Below are 23947 nucleotides of genomic sequence, written 5' to 3'. Positions count from 1 at the left end.
TCTCAGAACTCAGAAAAGTCAGTACATTGTTAGAAACTAGCGACTACAAGTGGGGTGGGCTGTGAAGGTTCAGGTCATTTGGAACTTCTGAGACCCAGGATACTTGTCTAGATCTTCTCTAAATATCTCCCATACCCAAACCCATTGCCGTCGAGTCTATTCCGACTCACAGCGGCCCTTTAGAGCAGAGTAGAATTACCCCACACAGTTTCCAAGGAGGGCCTCAGAGACTTCAAAGTCTGGAATCTGGAAAAGATATATATTACATAAGCAATAGAGTCCATAGGTAGGAATCTGTGAACATGCCTGGCCCAGTGGAAAACGTATAAACTTGGTAGCTGTTGCCATTGCCATCACTCACGGTTCTCAGGTTTTGATCTCAGTACTGTATTAAAACTCTTCTAAACCCTCCACACCAATTCATTAATGTAAACTTCTTGATGACATTCTCGTGTGCCTTTTAAAAAATAGATATAGTCTACTAGCTTTCATTATGTATTTTTTCTTTTTTATAAATGTTCATTTTCTTGTTTTCTAGTTTGGCTAGTTTTCCTCTTGATCCTCGCTGCTTTTGTTTACTTGTCAGGTTTTTGTTTTCCTCTTGATCATTCTTACTGATACCCTTTGGTTTCTGGATGCTATGTTTTTCATTTTTCATGTCAGATTTATGATTTTGTATTTTTAAAGAGTTTATAGAATTCTAGAGTTGAGGGAACTTTTGCTGTCATCTAATGTAGCCCAGTTAGTTATCTTACAGAAGAGAAAAGTGAGCCTGTAAAAAGTTGATGGATTTATATAGCTTCTTAATGAAAGATTAAAAGTAAGCACCCATTTTCCTGAATTCCTTCTCTTATATATGGAGCTGTTAATGAATTGCATAGCTTAAAGAATTATTGAGAATGGACACTGGGACTATCTCTCGGAAAGGTGCTATCCTACTTACGAAAGTGTATGGAAAGGCCATTTGGTTTAGGTAGAAAATACGAGGGTTTAGGGTTAATTTGGGGCCTTAATTAAAGAAGAAAGAAAATGGGGCTGCTCTGAGCAGTAAAGAATAGCAAATGGCAGCATTACAGAGAAAGGATTGTAATGCTTTAAATGACGGGTGATTTGGGGTGTTCAGTAAATGGACTACTGAAAGTCAGGAGGAGGGACTGAATAAAGGAAGCTCTTGGTGGTATCATGGCAGGAGATGAAACTAGAGCCTGGGGAAATACGATGCCCATAAGCCTCAAGGAGTCCTCCCATGTACTGGTAGTAAAGATGGAAGCTGTTTCCAGCAGGAGATTTGATGTTCTTTTTAATGAGTCCTTGGGATAAGCATGATTATTTAACCCATATTTAAGCCGTGTTAGCTTTGCTACAAATAACGCGCATGCAATGGGGAGGACGCAATAGAAAGTAAACAAAGAAATTAAAAAAAAAAAAAACTATTTCATGGAAATGTTATAATGTAATAGGGCAGGAAACAATTGGGGAGTAGAGAGCTACTTGAGAAGGAGTGGTCAGGAATATCTTCCTGGAATGATGCAAAGGGTCAATCTATGTGTAGATCTGCAGGAAACACATTTTAGGTAGAAGGAACTAGGCTTTGTGGTTACAATGTCATTGTAAGAGACATATCATTTGATAGCAAACATCTTTCTTAAGCTTCCTTGAAAAAATGCAGTAAAATGCAATGAAGTAAAGGAGATAAATTACAAATCAAATATAAATATCAAAAACAATGCTCGATGCATTGAGAACATACCTACAATTTTATCCATATTAGGGCACAGAAAGACTTGTCAGATTATATTGCTGAGGCTGTATAAAATCTCAGATAGATGAGAAAGTTCTTGAAAAGCTGTTAAGAGACTGAAGCTGGGAATATATTCAAGTTTACTCTAAGGGATACTAAAAAACCTGTTGCCATTGAGTTGATTTCAACTCATAGAGACCGTAAAGGACAGAGTAGAACTGCCCTATAGGGTTCCTAAGAAGTGGCTGATGGATTTGAACTGCCAATCTTTTTGGTTAGCAGCCATAACTCTTAACCACTGAGCCACCAGAGCTCTGAGAGTTGCTAGAAGTAGTTTTGTTTTCAGCAAGATATTCAACAAATTCTAATGCCCTTGCAGAACAATGGTTGATTAACTTGGCTGCTAACTGAAAGAATAGCAATTTTAACTCACCAACCACTCCACGAGAGATTTTATCCCATAAAGATTACAGCCTAGAAAACCCTATGGGGTAATTCCACTTTGTCCTATAAGGGTGCTATGAGTTGGAATGGATTTGATGGCACACAAGAACAACAACATTATCCTTGTGAACAAGACCATTTCAAAATGAGTATTGATGATAATACGTTTGAGTGATTTATAACTTATTGAAAGAGCAATTGTTGATTTTCTTCAGTAATACTTTATCAGGAAGAATAACTTTAGTGCATTGTTGAAGAATTTTCTTGGGCCTGCCTTTTGGGGAGAACCTAATAGCATAACTCAATTTTCTGGATGATGAACTAGGAGGGAGAAGGATTACAATGGTAGAATTATGGATTAAACCTAACAAGATGACATTTAACTGAGACAAAGGTAAAATATTAAGTATTAATTAATGGGAATTTGTTCAGTTTACTTCTTAGCTGCGTGACCTTGGGAAAGTTACTTAATTTTTCTAAAGCCAAATTAGAAAATTTAAAATGTTGCATGTTTGATCCCCCACGTACCTGAGATTGTCATACTGTGTTGGTTTGTGAGTTGCTGTGATGTTGAAATCTATGCCATTGGTATTTCAAATACCAGCAGGGTTACCCATGGTGGACAGGTTTCAGCTGAGCTTCCAGACTAAGACAGACTAGGAAGAAGGGCCTGGCAGTCTACTCCTGAAAAAATTGGGCAGTGAAAATCTTATGAATGGCAGTGAAACATTGTTTGATATAGTGCTGGAAGATGAGGCCCTCAGCTCAGAAGGCACTCAAAATACAAGAGGGGAAGAGCTGCCTCCTCAAAGTAGAGTTGATCTTAATGAGGCAGAAGGAATAAAGCTTTAGGGACCATCATTTGCTGATGTGGAACAACTCAAAATGAAAACTGTTGCAAACATCCATTAATAATCAGAGAACCTGGAATGTACGAATTATGAATCTAGGAAAATTCGAAGTCATCAAAAATGAAATGGATCACATAAAGATCAATATTCTAGGAATTATTGAGATGAAATCAGCTGGTGTCAGTCATTTTGAATCAGGCAATCATGTGGTCTACCATGCTGGGAATGACAAATTGAAGAGGAATGGTGACACATTTATCATCAAAAAGGACATTTCAAGACCTATGTTGAAGTACAATTCTGACAGTGACAAGATAATATTCATACACCTACAAGGAAGACCAGTTAATACAACTCTTATAGAAGTTTATGTACCAACCACTAATGCCAAAGATGAGAAAACTGATGATTTTTCTAACTTCTGCAGTCTAAAGTTGATCAAACATGCAATCAAGACACATGGATAATTTCTGGTGATTGGAATGTGAAAGTTGGAAACAAAGAAGAAGGATTGCTAGTTGGAAAATATGGTCTTGGTGATAAGAATGATTCCAGAGATCACATGATAGAGTTTTGCAAGATCAATTACTTCTTCATTGCAAATACCTTTTTCAACAACATAAACAGTGACCATACACATGGACCTCACTAGCTGGAAAACAGGAATCAAACTGACAACATTTGTGGAAAGAGATGATGGAGAAGCTCGATATCATCAGTCAGAACAAAGGCCAGGGGCCAACCGTGAGACAGACAGTAATTGCTCATATGTAAGTACAAGTTGAGCCAAGAGAAAATTAGAGCAAGTCCATGCAAGCCAAAATACAACCTTGAGTATATTCCACCTGAATTTAGAGACTATCTAAAGAATAGATTTGACACATTGAACACTAATGACCACAGACCAGACAAAGTTGTGGGAAGACATCAAAGACATCATAGATGAAGAAAGCACAAAGAAGAGACTCCGAAACTTGCTCTTGAAAGTACAGTAGCTAAAGCAAATATAAGAAATGATGAAGTAAAACAGCCAAACATAAGATTTCAAAGGGCTACTCAAGAAGATAAAGTAAAGTATTATAATGAAGTGTACAAAGACCTGAGTTAGAAAACCAAAAGGGAAGAAGAGAATTGGCATTTCTCAAGCTGAAAGGACTAAAGAAAAAATTCAAGCCTCGAGTCACACTATTGAAGGGTTTAATGGCAAAAATATTGAACAACACAGGAAGCATCAGAAGTGAAGAAAGGAACACACAGAGTTACTGTACCAAAAAGAATTGATTGATGTTCATTCATTTCAGGAGGCAGCATATGATCAAGGACTGATGGTACTGAAGGAATAAGTCCAAGCTACACTGAAAGGAATGATAAAAACACTAGGTTTCAGGAATTGACAAAATACAATTGAGACGTTTCTACAAACGGATGCAGCTCTGGAGGTGCTCACTTTTTTATGTCAAGAAAATTGGAAGACAGTTTACTAGCCAACTGACTGGAAGAGATCCATAGTTGTCCTCATTCCAAAGAAAGATGATCCAACCAAATGCAGGAATTATCAAACAATATCATTAATATCACACTCAAGTAAAATTTGGTGAAGATTATTCAAAAGCAGTTGCAGCAGTACATCAACAGGAAACTACCAAAAATTCAAGGTGAATTCAGATGAGGACAAGAGATACCACTACTGATGTCAGATGTATCTTGGATGAAAGCAGAGAATACTAGAAAGAAGCTTACCTGTGTTTTGTTGACTATGCAAATTAATTCAACTGTGTGAATCATAGCAAATTATGAATAAGATTGAGAAGAATGGAAACTCCTGAAGACTTAATTGTGCTCATGCAGAACCTGTACATAGACCTTTGAACAGGACAAGGGGGTACTGTGTGGTTTAAACTGAGGGAAGGAGCATAGTAGGGTTGTATCCTCTCACTATATCTATTAAATCTGTATGCTTGGAAAATAATCCGAGAAGCTGGACTATATGAAGAAGAATGGGGCATAAGGATTGGAGGAAGACTCGTTAACAACCTGTGTTATGCAGATGACACAACCTTGCTTGCTGAAAGCGAAGAGGCCTTGAAACACTTACTAATGAAGATCAAAGACCACAGCCTTCAGTATGGATTACACCTCAACATAAAGAAAACAAAAATCCTCACAACTGGACCAGTAAGAAACATCACAATAAATGGGCAAAATATTGAACTTGTCAATGATTTCATTTTACTTGGATCCACAATCAATGCCCATGGAATCAGCAGTCAAGAAATCAAATGACATATGGCAATGTGCAAATCTGCTGCAAAAGACCTCTTTAAAGTGTTCAAAAGCAAAGATGTCACTTTGAGGACTAAAAGAAGACCAAAGAAGAATGAATTATGGTGTTGGGGAAGAATATTGAATATACCACAGACTGCCAGAAGAATGAACAAGTCTGTATTAGAAGAAGGGCAGCCAGAATGTTCCTTAGAAGCAATGATGGCAAGACTTCATCTTATGCACTTTTGACATGTTTTCGGGAGGGACAACTCCCTGGAGAAGGATATCATGCTTGGTAAAGTAGAAGCTCATTGAAAAGGAGGAATACCCTCAACCAGATGGATTGGCACAATGGCTGCAACAATGGGTTCAGACATAGCAATGATTGAGAGAATGCTGCAGGATGGGGCAGTGTTCCATTTTGTTGTACATAGTGTTGCTATCAGTTGGAACTGACCCAACCACAACTTATAGCAACAGCAAGATGAAATCAGATATAAATCTATTGTGACACCATCTTTTTGTTAGATTTTTGGCTACATATTTATGTTACATTTTCAAGTGTTTAAAAAACCCTGAAAATCAGCAAAATCACAATCTACAAAGATTTGGATGGATCGAGAGAAGAGATATACTTAGGATAGACTATTTAATGGTTAAGTGGGAGATAACTTTAAAACTAATTCATTAATGAACGTTTTTGTCTTGGGAGGACTTGTGCTTTCTAATCTACAAAGGCTTAAATAGCAGATACTCAGAAAACAGGAAATAATTGTATTTATGACTGGTCAGGCAAAAGGCATTGTTTTAAATGACATCCACAGTACTAAATTATAAAAGAATTTGAATAACAGTAGAGATTTTTAGGAAATAATTGTGAAAAGTCATCGCCTGAGCCTATTTTCTGCCTGAGCTAGTCTTAGCATATATCCTAGAATAACCAGTTTAAGTAATATCAGAAGTGGCTTTGAAATGAATCCGAAAAATTAAATACTGAAAATACCTCATCTATGTTTAGAAATTTCTGTCCAAAATCTCCATTAAAACCTATTTTAAAAGTTTGTTACATTTTCATCAGTACATTTTTTTTTTTTCAGGTTGACTCTTACGAATTAGTTTTTCTTCAATTTTAAGAATGAAGGCTGTTTTTTGTGGAAAACAGCCTTTTCTTTACTGAATAATTTTTTTATCATCTCTTTTTGAACTTAAATAATCAAAATGTCTTTAACTTTTACACACTGGTAATGTTTCACCTTTTGTTATCCACATTTCAGATATAAAAAATAAAAAAATCAGATCTTTGTGTATATGGTGATACCTTATATATCTGACATCTATGTATCTGATGTTTTAATTAATAACAAAGCTTTATTATTATGACTCTAAATATTAACCAGTATTATTCCATGATTAAGGGGGGGAAAAAACCTATTTTTTTCACTGATGGAAAAATTGCCCATTTAGAAATTTTTGTTTAAAAGGCTGAAAATTAAACCTTTCATTTTTCCATTTATTCTATTCCTTTTTGGAGTGTAAAGTTCTTAAGGGCATAATCTAAATTATAATGCAACTGTATTTCTTTTCCTCATAGATGAGCTATTTACAAGGTAAACAAAATGCATCTATAAGTAAAACTGTGATATCAATGTAAATTTGACTTTCCAAAAGAGAGCTTTACGTTTTAATTTATACAGTTAAAAAAAACAAGCAAACAAAACAAAACAAAAAAGGAACATGCAGTGGATCCTGGAGTTGACTAAGGGAATACAGCCTAATCCTGAGAAGGCAAGCTAGCGACTACTGAGTATACAGGTAGTCCCTGAATTAGCACGGGGCTCCGTTTCAATCATTCCATCATAGGTCAGTTCTGACACAAGTCAAATACCTCATTTTTTAATTTTTAGTTTTCATTGTGATTGCCTTTTATTATCAGTATCTTTGTAAATCTAATCTTTTTGCCTTTGGCGGTTGGATACACTACATATAAACTTGCAGTAATATTTTGACACACACATAAAAATACTCAAGTCATAAACAAAAAGGGTAGTTCTAAGTGCAGTTCATGGTAACTCAAATCGTAAGTCGGGGACTACCTGTTTAGCTCATCTTTGTTAGGAACTCTACTCAGTTTGATATATTAGTGCAATAACTGCACAAGAAAATCGGAAATCAAATTATTTAATACTACATAAATTAAATAAAGCATTTATGGAAAGAAGAGCTTCACTGTAGAATCATCTCTGTGCACACACAATTTATTTTTTATTACTACTTCATTAAGAATCTACTTGAAGGCAGTGGGCTTGGTGTTTTGGTCCATGGATAAAAATTTTGGAGAGGCAAGTTGTCATGGTAACTGGCCTGTGTTTTCTGGCTGAACTTGAGAGTAAAAAATAAGTATTTAAGAGAAAGAGAAACAAACGAAACCTACACTTTTTATTCACACTCAAAGGCATGCATCACCGTATTTATCCCAGAATTCTCTTGTGAGATTTCTTGAAGGATATTCTATACCAAAGGAATACATGGGATGTCGAACTTCTGGCTTATATAAAAGTAGCAGGTGATACTCTGTGGAGAGTTGAGGAATAAGTTTGTTATGGGGTAAGCCTTTACATTTGATAAGGGAAACGTGAACTTGGGACATATAAATGGAGTTAACATTCCTTTGGCTTCAGTGGAATTCTCAGTGACGGGATATGGCTTTCGAAGTCAATGTAAGGGTAAAGTTTGAATTTTACTGCGATTATTTCATTTGACTTGAAGTATCAGCAGAGTAGACCACTATGGTGAACACCATTTTTGTTACAGCTAACACATTTTGATTTATCCTTAATGTCAATTTTCGATTTTGTGAAGTTCAAGTGTTCTAGGAATTTGCTACTGTTAGATGCCGTCATGTCAGCACCAACTCAGGGCAACCTTATGTACAATGGAATGAATCTACACCCCTGTGATTAATAAAACTATGTTAATGACATTTATTTAAGAACAACAACAACAACAAAAAAAAACCCTAGGAAACATTTTTAGAATGTCACAAAGAGTTTTTCATTGTCTCTCTGTTTTACTTCTTCCTCTGTCCTCAATTTTTCCTAAATTATGTGATGCTCTCTTTCCCTTGCTCTTTCTTTTTCCTCATATTCCATATTCATGTTCTTTAGAGAGCTCATTTATATTCATGACTGTATACAAGATTTCTAAACGTATTTCTCCGTATCTCCATACCAAATACCCACTACCATTGAGTCGATTTTGACTCATAGCAACCCTATAGGACAGAATAGAACTGCTCCATAGAGTTTCCAAGGAGCCACTGGTGGATTCAAACTACCAACCTCTTGGTTAGCAGCTGTAGCACTTAACCACTATGCCACCAGGGTTTCCCTGTATCTCCATAACCACTCCTAATTCAAGCTCTACTCCAAAACTTCAAATAATCCAAAATAAATTCCTAATTGAACTTTTTTTTCACATGAAATGCAACATGTTCAAGCAGAAATCTATCTCTACTTTTTCTGTTAATCTCCTACTTTTTTTTCTAATTCATAATGTAGAACATTCAATTCTTCCGATTGAGAGAAACTTTGGTAGAACCGTCTTTATGCTTAATTCTTCCCATTAGTTAGCAAATCTCTTGAAGACTTCAAAAAGTTTCTTTTGTTTTTCTCATTATTGCCTCAGCTCTTCGAACTTCTCATAAATTTAGGATTAAATTAGGTATCTACATGGATTTCTTTTCCACAGACTTCTTCCTCTTCAGATAAAACTTAGGCTTTTATTCCACAGTTACCTGAGCAGATTCTGCAGTCCTTTCTAGTGGCAAGCCACTAGATATGACTTAAGAAGGTAGAGTTTCATTGAAAATTCTTTTACTGTTTCTAATATGGTGTATTTACTATTTCCTTCCCTTCATTCTGTACTTTTTATATGTAATCTAATTTTATTTTTCTTAAAGAGTTTCATCAGAGTGTGAATAGGTTATAAAATTTGTCAAAATACAGGCAGCCATCTATTTTTTTCTACAATTTATTTAATTGAAATCATTATCATGGATTTTTCTAAGACATATTTGTCTGATACAAATTTTCCATTTTTCTTCCAAATTTTCTTGCATGCTATTTTTAAGAAGTGTTTATTTGAGAATATATTGTTAATCTTGACATTTGTGGACCTCAATTTTGGGAATTTCTTTATCTTGCTATGTGAATTTAATCTATTTGCATTTGTTTTAATAGTTTTGATATTGAGAGCTATTTTTTGCTCTCTTGTTATGCTTTATATATGTTGTTGTTAGGTACCATTGAGTCAGTTCTAACTCGTAGCGACACTATGTACAACAAAATAAAACACTGCCCAGCCCTGCGCCATTCTCACAATCGTCGTGCTTGAGCCCATTGTTAGAGCCACTGGTGTCAATGCATCTGGTTTAGGGTCTTTCTCTTTTTCACTGACCCTCTGCTTTACAGAGCATGATGTCCTTCTTCAGAGACTGGTGGGGAAAAAAAAAAAAAACAAGCAGAAAAAAATAAAAGGAATAGAAATAAAGTATTGTACATATATATGCTTTATGTGTATATACAAGTATATATATATAATACGTTATTTTTATTTCTTTTGTTTTTCCTCTTTCCCATATTTCATTAGGTGAATCGAAATTTTTAGTTCTGGCTTTTAAGTTATTCACTCTATTTTTATGTTTTGGTTGTTATCCTTAACTAATGAAGACTCATACTTGTCTTTGTTTTTCTCATCAATTTCTAAGGAAAAATTTCCTTCCCTTTGGATTCTCCCTGCATATCTCCTCTCTAGGACTTTTTTTCTCCTCACTAATAATTTATATAATAATTTATATCACCCAAGATTTTAAATCCAAGTCATGTGTATATACTTTTGGGTTTGTGTGGGGCACTTGCTTACTTAAATAAAATGCATTATTCCAATTTGTTTATTTACCCTCTATATAGCTCTTCCCTTATTCACTTTCTTCTTCGTGCTAACTTAGTTTGCTGTTTATATATGCTTATCATCTTTAATTGAATTATTACATTCAACAAATAACTCCTCCACTAGTCCTTGAAATCCTTGAAACAGAGACTTTTGTGCAGTATTTATTGCTACATCACCCGGTATAGTACAAGGCATATATCAGATATTTGATAAAACCCAGTGCCATCAAGTCAATTACGACTCATAGGGACCCTATAGGACAGAGTAGAACTGCCCCACAGAATTCCCAAGGAGCGCCTGATGTATTTGAACTGCCGCCTTCTTGGTTAGCGCTTGGTTAGCACTTAACCACTATGCCACCAGGGTTTCCAGATATTTGATAGATTTTTTAAATTGATGAATAAAGGAATTTATATTTCCCAGGCTACTTAGAAGAGTCCTCACCACTGACATACATATATTGAATGTTTATTAACTTTCAGTAAGTTCATCTGATCATCACAGGCCATTGAGACTTTTGCTTTTAAATCATGTTTCTCTCCCTCTTGTTTTCCATATCTCTCACCTCCATTTGCCTTGTTTTCTCCCTCTGCAGTCACGATTCATTCAGCAGTAGGCAATGGACCCTTTACAGCTCCTGAGTGTTTTTAGAAACTACTCTCTTGTTCATTTTTACTCAAACTCATTAATTTGTCCTTTTAAGGCCATTATGTAAAAAATTATCCAAAATAATTCGATTAACAAGAATTTTACTTTAGTAACTTCTACTTTGACAGGATTTTCTTAATGTCTGCTGATGGTGTTTAGTAAACATTGTCTGTATTGTGGGCTAAAATAATCTCTAATAAGAGGTTAGGGGATGTTTAATGTTTCTGAAATAATAAACGGCCAGTTGAGTTAATCCCATTATTCCTGAAAGAGGAATTAGGGGTAGAGGCAAGAAGCTCCATTTTTCCACTTTGAGTTTTATATTGATTTGGAAACGTTCTTGGTAAGGCAGAAATATGCAAAATCTTGTTATGTCAGCCCTGTGTCTTGCAAAATAACCCCAGTGATCTTCCCTTATTCCATAAAAGAAGTCCAGTGACTCAGCTATCCCTCAGGCATGTAATTCTTCTCATCTTTCTTTAATAACTAACATTCACATAATAACAGATTTCTTTCACTACTCCCACTTTCTCGTCACCCACTTTATGTATTTATTTTTTTTAACTCTTTTGGAATCTAACTTTGACCCTCATCATTTTAATCAAATTTTTCTTTGATTGTCATAATAGCAATGACTGTTTTTTTAATGATTGTTTTTAAAACTTTTTTTTCAGCATTTGCTCCTATTAAACACTCTCCTTGAATTCCTCTTCTCTTTTGAGAATGAATAATACTGCCTTTAATTTGCCCTCTATGACAACCCCTGATCTGGAATTTCTTTGAAAAACCCCAAATACAGGCATTTCTTAAGGGTGTGTCCTTGTTTTTCTTCTCCGTATTTTGACTTTAAATTAATGCCTTTGATTCTTTGAAGCCTTCAGTATGTGTCTCTTAAAGTGTTTCTCTATTTCAAACATCTTCCTTTGGCTTTAGACATTAGTGTCCAAAAAGTCTGAAACACATAAAATTGGATTTACCAATATGCGTTTCATCAGGTACTTCTCGTCCTATGTTCTCTTTTTCTGATAAAGCTCCCATTTATCTAAGCTCTTCAGCCCTGATTCGTTGGTGCCTGCAGCTTTCACATCCAATTTGTATCAACCTCTATTGTTTGCATATTTCACATCACTCCTTTTTGTCCCTACTTTCTATTCTTTTTGCTGGAATATTACGAAATCTTCTCAAATAATCTTGGTTCATTTGGCAGAAATACTCTTTTGAGGCAAGTCATTATTAGTTGCCGTTGAACTTGCTCCAACTCATGGCCATCGCACCTAGCACAGAATGAAACATTGCCCTTCCTGCACAAGTTTCATGGTCGTTGGTATGTCTGAGTCCATTGTGTAGTCCCTTCCAGTCCAGGGGGTTCATCTTCCAGCATTGTATCAGACAATACTCTGCTGTGACCCATAAGGCCTTCGCGGACTAACCTTCATAAGTAGATCACCAGTCCCTTCTTCCTAGTCTGTCTTAGTGTGGAAACTCTGCTGAAATACCGGTGGCATAGCTTCCAGCATCATAGCTACACACCAGCCACCACGGTACAGAAACTGATTGGTGGTGGTCTGTAATATTAACGAAGTCATTTTCTTGCTCCTAAATCTTGAACAGCTCCTTACTATTGAATAATGTCCAACATCCAGTGCTTATTAACTAGTGTACCAGTCTTGTCTTAGACTGTTTTGCACATAATTTTTTTCTCTATTTCCTACCATTTACCTAGTTGCAACAAAGATAAAGAATACGGCTGTTCTCAAAATGCCTTTCTTTATGTACAGTTCAGAAATCTGCGCTGCTATGAATCTTCCGTTGCCCCTCCTATTTAATATTGCTAAGTACCCCCCTAACTAAAACGATATTATTTTCCCCTCACTTATTTTAGTTATTTATATGTATGCTTGACATTTAAGAACTACTTACAAAACTAACGCATTAAATTTAACAAGAAATGGTTATTATCAAACAAATTGATGTTTCTACTTATTTTAAAGAGAAACCAAATATAGGGAATGGTGGCACTTCCCACGAGGCAGGCACGCCATCTAGTGGCAGCATCATACTGCATATCTTGCCTCAGACCCGGAAGTGACCAACCAAAAAGCAAATCCCTCCCCTTTGCTGTCAAGTGGATTCGGACTCAGAGCCACTCTATACCCTCAAATTTTCCCCAAGGAACACTTCAAAACAGGCTTTTTTTCCCCTGGTACAATAGATACAGGGCTACAAGGAAAAAAATAGTGCATAATTCTGACTTTTTAAATGGGATTAAACACTACAAAGCAATTAATTTATGGTTGATGACACAAATTCAGAGAAACTGAAGGTTCTAAAGGTTTCATTTGTGTTAACATTAACAATAATGTATCTGGATACACTTTGGAAGAATAAGTGTAAAGGATGCCTGCAAGCTTGCATAAGTTTCTGATAAAATGTGAGAAATTCTTTTCTCTCTTGAGTTAACATACATAACATACCCAGCAGAGTACACGCTGAACAAACAGTAGTTAAGGGGCTGTAGGAAGGTATGGCAGATCACACCTTTGGAGCCAGAGAGTTGGTTTGTTAAAATCACCTCTATAAATTGGAACACAGTGGTCAAATCACCTAAAATGACCATTTTTATATGTGAAAACATGGAAATAACTATATCTTTGTGGTGAGAATAAGACGAAAATTTTTTAGTCTATAGCAGCTACTCAATAAATAAAGTTTGTTTTTAATGATTATTATCTTTTTACTTTTGATGGTTTGTATGGAGACATATACCTGTTTTCAGACTTAAAAATTGTTGTTTCTATACCTTTTATTTGTTTCTTTATGATAGTATAGAGTACATGTTTTGATAGATATCATTCCTTTCAATACCTGGTGAAATACATGCCTATTTGGTGAAAATCTAACCAAAACAATTAGAAAATAAATTATCCATACAAGGCATTAAAAGTTCATATAAACTATATTTTTCAAAGTATTCAGAGAAAGTTAAGTTGTTCATACTTACAGCTTTCCAATTGCATTATACATGTTTGAACATCCATTGGAAAATTTTGGGGATCCATTGGACAGGACAGTGTTAATGTCAATCTGAAAGAATTCAAAATAACTCTTTTTAAAGGAAATTCATGGCAAATATTAATAATCTATTGTTAAGGTAGGAGTCCCTGAATGGTGCCAACAGTTAACCTGCTTGACTGTTAGCCAAAAGCTTGGAGATTCGAATTCATTCAGAGGCACCACAGAAGAAAGTTCTAGCAATATACTTTTGAAACATCAGCCATTGAAAACCCTGTGGAGCAGAGTTCTACTTTGACACATAGGGGTTCATCATGAGTCAGAACGGACTTAAGAGCAACTGGTGATGGTGGTGAATGGTTCAAAGCACAATTGAAAAACAATATTGCTTGGTAACTACTAACATCTATTCATATAAAAATCTCCAGTCTGGGTACATTATTTATCATAAAACAGGCCATCCCTTTATACATAAATCTTTTTTTTTTTTTTTTTTTGAAGAGGGGATACATACAGCTGTATGTATCAACAACCAAGTAGACACATTTATTGATTTATTGAAGGCTGTACGCATCTAAAAGAATCTACACTTTGAGAAGACACACCCAAAAGAGAAATTTGGATTGGATTCTACAAAATTGATACCAAATGCAAAAACGCACATTTTCTCCCAAAATCACATGGATGGTGGCTAAAAGGGATGACGGTTTCAGCAGAATTTGAGTTCTGAGCTTGGAAAAGCAGAATGCAGAAAAGCAACCTTGAGTAACAAATTTCAGCCATCGTCGTAACTATACTGAACAAATTGTTAGTGAATAATACATAAATAATATCCTAAATCCAGAAGACTTGTGTATTCTAATTATTACAGTGAGGATTCATGTTTTGGACTTCAGTATTTCATCAGATCTCAGGACAGTCAAGAACTATCTAGACCATCACCAAGCAAACTTTTGATTTGGTCTTACACAAAGTAGGATAACCTGGATGGTAGATACTAACATTTACCCATTGGAAAAGCTTTGTAAAAATTCCTTCCAGAAAGTATTAATACAATGGCGTTCCAGTTTATGCATCACTTGTGTATTTGTTGTTGATGTTGGAAAAGTATATTATCCTGAATCTCTTCAGGGATTATCAAAAACATGAAATTCTTGAGACCTGAGAAGGAGAGACTCGGACTCAAACAAACCCAAGCTTATTCAAACAAACTCTTCTGTGAGAACTCTCCAGCCAGCCTCTTTTATTGGAGGAATTCCCGTTGAAATTAAGAATAGGAGTCGGTAACTAGATCCCTGATAACAAGCTCCCTAGATGGATAAATCAACCTAAGCTTTGTGATCACAGACAAGTTACTTTACCTCACTGCAGTCTTCTCATTTCTAAAATGAAGGAAATAATAGTACCTAACCCCAGAGAGTGATTGACAGCAATACATGACTTAAAGACCTTACACAAGTGTTTGGCATACAATAAACACTAAAATATTAGTTATTAATCATTATTAATATATTCTATACCCCCACTCATAATGAAATTTCCTATTACTGTCCCCCTCCTCCTTCCCAGTTTTACAAAGTTGGCACAAAAATGACTGACTGTATCACATGTAGAAAACATTTCAACTTTAAAAAGTAACCAGCAGCTCTACAAAATGTAACCAGACTCTTCAAAATGGCATTTATATGTAGACAATAGTCATAAAGTTATAATGGTATGTGCCATAATACTCCTTGTGAGTTAGGTAAAATGAACATAATTTGGGAGGCGTAGACACATGAAGCTGTTGAATTTTTAAAGAAGGCTTTCAGGAGGATCGTTTGGAAGCTTTTTCAAGTCAGAGTTCATAATACCCTAAAATAGTTCATAGAGTTCACTCTTTAAAAGTCTTTTTTTTCTTTTTCTTTTTTATGGCTCAGACAGGTTAAAACCTGTCTTAAGTAGGTGTCTGTAAAAGTAGGTGGACACGATGTTCTCGGCTTCATCAGAGGGTTTAGTAGCAGTGAATGCTCCAGTACATTTTGAACTTACACACATTCATTTTCCAAACATCCAATGCTCTCTGGCCAGCCAGTTTCAAATGTTGGCTTGGAGCATCAATGCTGTGACCTTTTGGGTAGAAGTAAATAGCGTCCTGAGAATCTTCCAGCCACTCACCATGTTTGTAATGTCCAATTCACATCCTGGCTATTTTTCTGACATAAAATGAGAGACATTACATAATTAAAAAAAAAAAAGTGCTTGAAAGGAATTATTTGGCAAAGAAAAGCACTGTTTGTAGAACTTCTGTCATAAATCATATCCTGGAAAATCTACTTACTGACTTTTCTTTCTTTTTTGATTTAGGTACAAAACAAAGACTTCTTTAATCTCGTAGTGATGAAAAATATGTGCCAACTTGGGGGATGTTATGCTGAATTTCCTTATCAAAACATTACATAAAAATTAAAGATATGTCTAGAGAACATCAAAAGAAACCTAAATCAAGTGACAACTAATCACCATCTACTGTTTTAGAAATGAATGTCTACTTGTGTAAGAAAGGACGCTAAGTCCTCTTTCTGAGACAAGACACACAAACAGGCTACGGCATTTTTTATTTGTCCCATAAGAAGTCTTGGTTTGATGAAGTAGTAATGTTTGAAAAGCTGCCTATCATATCTGACCTCCTTAAACTTAGTATATTATCTATTTTTTGAGCAAATGTTGCCTAGAGCCTGGTGTCTATCCCAATCACTAATTGAAGAACTTAAAAAAAAGTTGTCTGACTTTATTTTAGTGTCTTTATGAAAATCAGAAGTATTTATATTATTTCCTAATATTTCTAAACTTAGTATCATAAAGACAATTGCCTCTTGGTTTACTGTGCTAGATACTATTCTAAATTATACATATATATATTTAAATACGTATTATATATGTTTAAATACACAGTTAAATATTTATACTTATTTAATTTATTTCTAAAAATATTGTAAGATAGGTAACTCTGGGGGGGTTGGTCTAAATTCAGTGCATCAGTAGAAGTTCTGTAATAGTTGGAGTCTACTCAAAGGCAATAACAACTACTATTTTCAGAATTGAGTTAACTTTGCTGCCCTGGACAAAGAGAACATTTGCTTATAGCTTGCTATAAAAGCACTGGAATTCCCAAGCTCAGTGTTCCACAACTGTGACATAAACAGGCTTTGTGTGTTATATTCACCTGGGACCAACGTAGTATGCCGAGGGGCCTTGAGAGCAAGGAAGAGCTTTGTCAAATATGCTGACACTCCTGCTGCTTGCTTTTCGTGAACAATCAGATAGATCCTTTGTTTCTGACCCAGGAGTCTTGTGCCTTCTTTCAGCACCCATAAAACAGTAACAAGCCATTTATTAGCTTAAAAGTAGAGCAAAATCAAATCCCAAACCTGGTGATCTCAAGTCATGTGTATTGCTCTGAAGCCCTCATTTGAAAAATCCTTTATTTAAAAATTATCAGTATAATGCACCCATAGGATTTAAAGGTTCAAAGAGTTCTATAAAGCATATAAAAAACAGTTGTACCTTTGCCCTCCCCATCCCTAAGTCCAGAGGCAGCCTTTCTATAGCTATTTTTCTGTCATTTACATTCATGTATCTAAATTGATGTTATTTTTTTTTTTCCTTCAATTTTGACGGCTTATTAATTTCCTGCAAGGGATTTACTTCCCTTTATACCACTCCTCTGTGTACATTTAACTCTCCACCAATCTACCAAGTTTAGTTATATAGAAATCTATGCCTAAACAATCTTCAGTATTAACACGTTATGAATACGTAAGTATTGGTCATGGTTAAACGTAGCAGCTTGCTATCATTACAGCTCTTGTATAATATTTTCTTTTTCCTGGGGTTAATAATTGTCTCATTTTAACAACGACTTCAGTATCTGTATCCCTATTATTACTTCACAGTTAACAAATTCTCCATCACACATGTATTCTGTTTCTTGCTTGGTGGGAGCAGTTTAGGTCTGGCTTCCAGCATTTTAGGGAGGTTAAGGGTATCATTATTCACTATGCAAACCTCTTGGAGTCCTCATTTTCTTGGTATGATGTCTAATGACAGACCCAGTTGCACAAGGAACCCTGACTTCTGAAGCCCTTGGCACAACCTCTGTGAGAGTTTCTGCCCTCCTCCTGCTTTCTGCCCAAGTCTGAACGGGAGGTGAGGAAATCAGTATCTGGGGGTTCACTGTGGCTCCTACAAGCATTAAATCAATTCTTTTTCTTTTAGCTCTTTTCTAGGCTGCCATTTCTGAAGTCTAAGCTACCTCAAATTTCTAAATGTTAAGGAAATTAATCATTTACTTTCTTGTTGGGTTCCTTCAGTAAGGCTTAGGTTCCATCTATCTCAGCCTACTAAGTCAGTTTTCACCCATGCATTCATTTTCAAGCTTCCTAAGATATGTCATCATTACTCATGCGGTAGTTTTAGCTTCCTATATTAATGCCATTTTTAACCCTATAATCACTTTATTTCTTATTTTATGGGGTTTGAGGAGAAAGTACAGGTAAATACATAAGTTCAGTGGGTCACATTTGCCGGGACAGTCTGCTTTTAACAGGCCTAAAAACCAGATCTTTCCAGAACCATCACAGTTGCTCTGTTTGTAAATTGAAAGAGATTTTCTTCTAACACAAATTTTGTTCACAAAGAAACCATTTGATTCAAAGATTTCAAAGTCCTGTGAAATGTCCAAAAACAACTCACAGAAAATAAATCTCTTCTTTGATCATGTCAGCCAGGATACAGCAAACAAAAATTAGGAGCAGAGTACACTGAGAAACAGCACCTGTTTCATCAGACTTTGTACTGAAAGAAAACAGATGCATTTCTGAATTATTCCATATTTTTAATCAAAGTAATATAAGAATTGGGAGCATTTCTTAATTGATGATGCCATTTATAAGAGATGTAACTTCGGTTTTATTCCTCCCTTCAAGACAGAAAACCTCTGAGCATTTCCAAAGGCCATAGTAATAAGGTCTCATGAATCTTATGTAAATTATTTAGCTTTTACATGTACTAATTAACTTTTAGGATTCTCTGTTATGATGCATTAGGACTGAAACTAGTCAGTGTTTCAGTATAGTTGTCATCTCCAACTTATGCAATCTTTTAATTAAGTAGTGTACCTTGCGGTAGTAGGGAGGGGGGTGGAGAGTTTATTGCTTATTAAGAAACAGCTTCTGTTTATGCTGATTGAAAATTTGTATAGATTCAGGGTAATGGTTGCACAGTCGATTAATGTCATTGATGTCAATAAGTTGGACGCCTGTAAAAAGATGAACTGGTAAATGTGTGATAGATATTAAAAAAAAAAAAAAAAAAAGCTGCCAAGGCTGCTTAAGTACAACTAAATACCTCACTGAATTTGGTTTCTCAGTTTGGAAGTTTAAAGTCATGGTTTCATGGGATATCCCAGTTAATTGACCTGCTGCTACTCAAAACCTGTCTGAAGTGACATGGTAATTTATAGTACGATTAAAATAACAAAACATCGTTCTTAAAGGAAATTTTCAAATTAGCAGGAAAGAAATAGAAAAAAAAATTTTTTGCACCCTGTCATTGATTCCAATACCTAATATGAATCCACAACACAGATGTGTCAAGTATCATGACCTCAGGTTAAAGGCCTCTGCTACCTAAGTATGTGTTTTTAACTCATATGTAAGACCTCATACTGATTCTGAAATATTCAAACAGTACGAATATATATGATAAAAGTTAGTTTCCATTTATTTCTGTCCAAATTCTACTCCTCATTCCGTAGTTAATTACTCTGAAAGTATTGTGCACCCTTTTAAACTTATTGTATAGATTTACGTATATGTGTATTTTTACAAACCCAATTATGTTTACGAATATAGTCATACATACATTCTGTGAAATAGGATGTTATGTGATTTGGACATTGTACACACACCTTATTATATATTTAGCCAAACTGTATGGGATATCTTATGTTTCACTTCTAAATCAATACTTCTTTGCTCTTGTTGCTGCTGTCACTAACACTGGCTTTGTTGAATTTGGGAGCCATGATATACTTTATGGATGTATTTTTGAAAGAAAATTAAACAGAGATAGAACTCTAGAAAATTCAAGTGATTCGAGATACATGTGATTGGATGCTGCTACCTATAAGTGGAAGCTGTTATTCAGTAAACTTTTTATTTGCAAATAAGGAAGGTTTCACTTCCGTAGAGACAATCCCAACTCATAGTGATACCATAGGGTTTCCAAGACTGTAAATCTCTGTGGAAGCAGACTGCCACATCTTTCTCTCACAGGGTCGCTGGTGGTTTTGAACTGCCAACCTTGCAGTTTGCAGCCACTTGCTTTATTCACTGCATCACGAGGGCTCCTTAACCAAACCTGTTGCCATCCAGTCATTGTGTGATTGACTTATTTCACTCAGCATAGTGTCTTCTAGTCCCATCCATATCATAGCATGTATCAAGACTTCATTTCTCCTACAGGCTGAGTAGTATTCTATTGTATGTATGTAGGACATTTAGTTTATCCATTCGTCTGTTGATGGGCATTTTGGTTGTTTTCACCTTTTGGCGAACATGAATAGTGCTGCAATGAACATTGGTGTATAAGTCGCTGTTTACGTGTCTGCTTTCAAGTCTTTTTGGTATATACCTAGGAGTAGAATTGCTGGGTCATATGCTAGTTTTATTTTTACTTTTTTGAGGAGTTTAATTTGTATACGATGTGAAGTTACTAACTTAAGAAAAAGAATAGCTGATTTTTCTAACACAGTTAATTGAACGTTGAATACATTCTCTTAGTTTCTATTATCTCATTTATTGCATACTATATTGATGTAAATGCATGGGTATATATCTGAAATCTCAGTCTTAAACAAATAATGCACCATGACCATAAAAATACCCAATTAAGCTATATTAAAATTACTTAGAGAAAGTATACGTTTATGCTTTTTTAAACATTTTACTTTAAAATATTTGTATATTCACATGTAGTTGTAACAGACAATACAGAGAGATCTTGCATACCATTTGCTCAGTTTCACTCAATTGCGGCATCTTTCAAAACTATAGTACAATATTACAAGAATACTGATATTGCTATAATCAAGATACAGAATATTTCCATGACCAAAAAGAAACTTGTGGCCCTGTGATAGCCATACCCACTTGACTTGCAATTGCTTTCCCTATTTAACCTTAGGAAACCACTAATCTGTTCTGCACTTCTATAATTTTGTCGTTTCAAGAAGATTATATAAATGGAATCACGTAGTATGCAGCCACTGGCTTTTTCAGTCAATATAATTTTCTAGAGATTCATCTAGGTTAATTCCTTTTTATTGTTGAGGAGTGTACCATAGTATGGATGCATTACAGGTTATTTTACCTTTCACCTACTGAAAGACATCTGAGAATTTTCATTTTTTGGCTGTTACAAATGAAGCCTCTATAAAGAGTCACGTACAGTTTTTTTGTGTGAACACAAGTCTTCATTTCTCTAGTATAAATTTCCAGCTATGCAATTACTGCACTTTCCTAATGGCTAATGCTGTTGAATGTTTTTCACGTGCTTATCAGTCATCTGCCCTATAGGGTTTCCAAGGGGCAGGTGGTGAATTTGAACTGCCAGCCTTTTGGTTAGCAGTCGTAACTCACTGTAGCTGTTAACCGCTGAGCCACCAGGGCTCCGTTGAGTCGGAATCCACTCTACAGCAATGGGTTTGGTTTGGTTTTGGTTTTTATCAGTCGTCTGTATATCTTCTTCAGGGAAATGTCTCATGTCTTTTGCCCATTTTCTACTTGGAATTTCTGTTATTTTACTACTGAGTTTTGAGAGTTCTTTATAATCTAGACACTTGTCCTTTGTTGAGTATGTGGTTTGAAAATATTTTCTCCCACTCTGTAGCTTGTATTTTCATCTTCTTAACAGGGTCTTTTGTTAAGTAAAGTTTTTAATTTTGATGAAGTCCCGTTTATCAATTTCCTCTTCTATAGATGATTCTTTAGTTGTCAACTTCAAGAACTAACTCATTGCATAGCCACAGATTTCAGAGGTTTTCTGCATTTTTTTCTAAAAGTTTTATATTTTTACATGTTTTACATTAATGTAATGTCTTTGATTAGTTCTGAGTTGATTTTTGGAAAGGTGTAAGATTTAGGTTAAAAAAAAAAAAAAAGTAACCAGCAGCTGTCCAATTTCTCCAGAACCATTTGTTAAAAGACCGCTTTCCCTTCATTGAACTACTTTTGCACATTTATCAAATATCAGTTGGGCATATTTGTGTATGTTTCTGCATATTTGATCTAAGAGTCTATGCCTCCCCAATACCATACATGCTTGATTACTGTAGCTATACAACAAGTCTTGAAATAGGTAAGTGTGTTTCTCAGCATTTTATTATTGTTTTTCAAATTTGTTTATACTATTTAAGTTTCTGGGCTTTCCATTTCCATTTTACAATAATCTTGTCTTTAGCTACAAAATATCTTGCTGGAATTTTGATAGAAATTGTGTTAAATGTGTATATCAATTTGTGGAGATTGAGTCTTCAGTCTATGGATATGCTGTGTTTCTTCATTTATTTGCAGTTTTTTCATTTGTTTCATTAGTGTTACGTAGTTTTAGTATGAAAGTCCTGTACGGGTTTAGTTAGATTTGCATCTTTGTTTTTTGGGCAACTGTAAATGTCTACATGCTCATTGCTAATATATATACTATTTGATGTTTATCTTGGACCCTGCAACATTGATGAACTCACTTATTGGTGTTAAGACTATTTTCTTTTCTTGTAGATTTTTTGGATTCTCTATATATACATTGCTGTCGTCTGGATAGGGACAGTTTTCTTTCTTTCTGATTTTTATATCTTTTGTTTCCATTTTGCCTTGTTGCACTAGACAGAACAGTCAGCACTGTGATGACTACAAAAGGAGAGAACAGACATCCTCACCTTGCTCCCGATCTTAGAAGGAAAGTTTTCATTTTAATGTTAGCTGTATAGGTATGGAGCCCTGGTGGAACAGTGGTCAGAACTCAGCTGCTAACCAAAAAGTCAGCAGTTTGAATCCACCAGCTGCTCCTTTTTCTTCTGAAAAATCAGCCATTAAAAACCTTACGGAACACAGTTTAGTCTGACATACACGAGGTCTCCAGAACGCAACTGGTTAGTTAAAAAAAAAAAACAAAAACTGCTGTTTAGTCAATTCTGACTCATAGTGGACATATAGGATAGGGTAGAACTGTCCCCATAGGATTTATGCAAGCTGTCACATCTTTCTCCCTCAGAGCGGCTAGTCCACCAGGGCTCCTCAAGTAGTTATAAGGCTATTCAAATTATCTATTCTATATTAGGTGGTTATTTACGTTTTTTTTTTTTTTAAGAATTGGTCCATTTTGTCTAAATTGTCAAATTTATGTACATAAAACGGTTCATTGTATTCCCTCATATTCCTTTTGATGTCTTTAAGGCATATAGTGATTATGAAGCTGCTTGTTTCATTTCTGATGTTGGTGATTTTTGTCTTCTCTATTTTTTTCTTTGGAAGTCTTGCTAGGATTGCATCCATTTTATTACCATTTTCTTTGCTTCATTGATTTTCTCTAATTTTGTGAATACGGTTTTGTTGACTCCTGTTTGTATCATTATTATTTTCTTTTTTTCTGCCTTTTTTTGGTTCATTTTGATTTTTTTTTCCTAGGTTCTTAGAGGGATCTTAGATTTTGATTTGTGACTTTTTCTCTATTCCAGTGTGTGCATCTAGTGCTATAAATTCCCACCCTGCCCCCACTACAGGTCCTTTAGCTATACCCTACAAATTTATATTTTTTAATTTCATTTTTATTCAGTTTACTGTATCCCCTCCCCGACCTCAGACTTCCTCTTTGACCCATGGATTATTTAGAACAGTGTGGTTTAGTTTGCAAGTGACCGGAGATTTTTCTGTTACCTTTCATTATTAAATTCTGGTTTGATTCCCTTGTGGCTGGAGAATACATTCTGTACGACTTA

At 35.2% G+C, this 23947-nt stretch overlaps 1 protein-coding gene across 1 annotated transcript in view; it reads right to left on the bottom strand.

Annotated features, from left to right (window-relative positions):
• The window catches only part of LOC135229035 (glycine receptor subunit alpha-3-like), a 92161-nt gene that overhangs the window by 63337 nt on the left and 4877 nt on the right, over positions 1-23947 (bottom strand). The window contains exon 3 of the mRNA XM_064278770.1: positions 13901-13983. Within this exon, the coding sequence (XP_064134840.1) occupies positions 13901-13983 (83 nt within the window). The remainder of the gene's footprint in view (positions 1-13900; positions 13984-23947) is intronic.

This window comes from Loxodonta africana, chromosome Y (assembly GCF_030014295.1).
Source record: "Loxodonta africana isolate mLoxAfr1 chromosome Y, mLoxAfr1.hap2, whole genome shotgun sequence".
NCBI lineage: Eukaryota > Metazoa > Chordata > Mammalia > Proboscidea > Elephantidae > Loxodonta > Loxodonta africana.
This window is presented reverse-complemented; position numbering and strand designations above follow the sequence as displayed.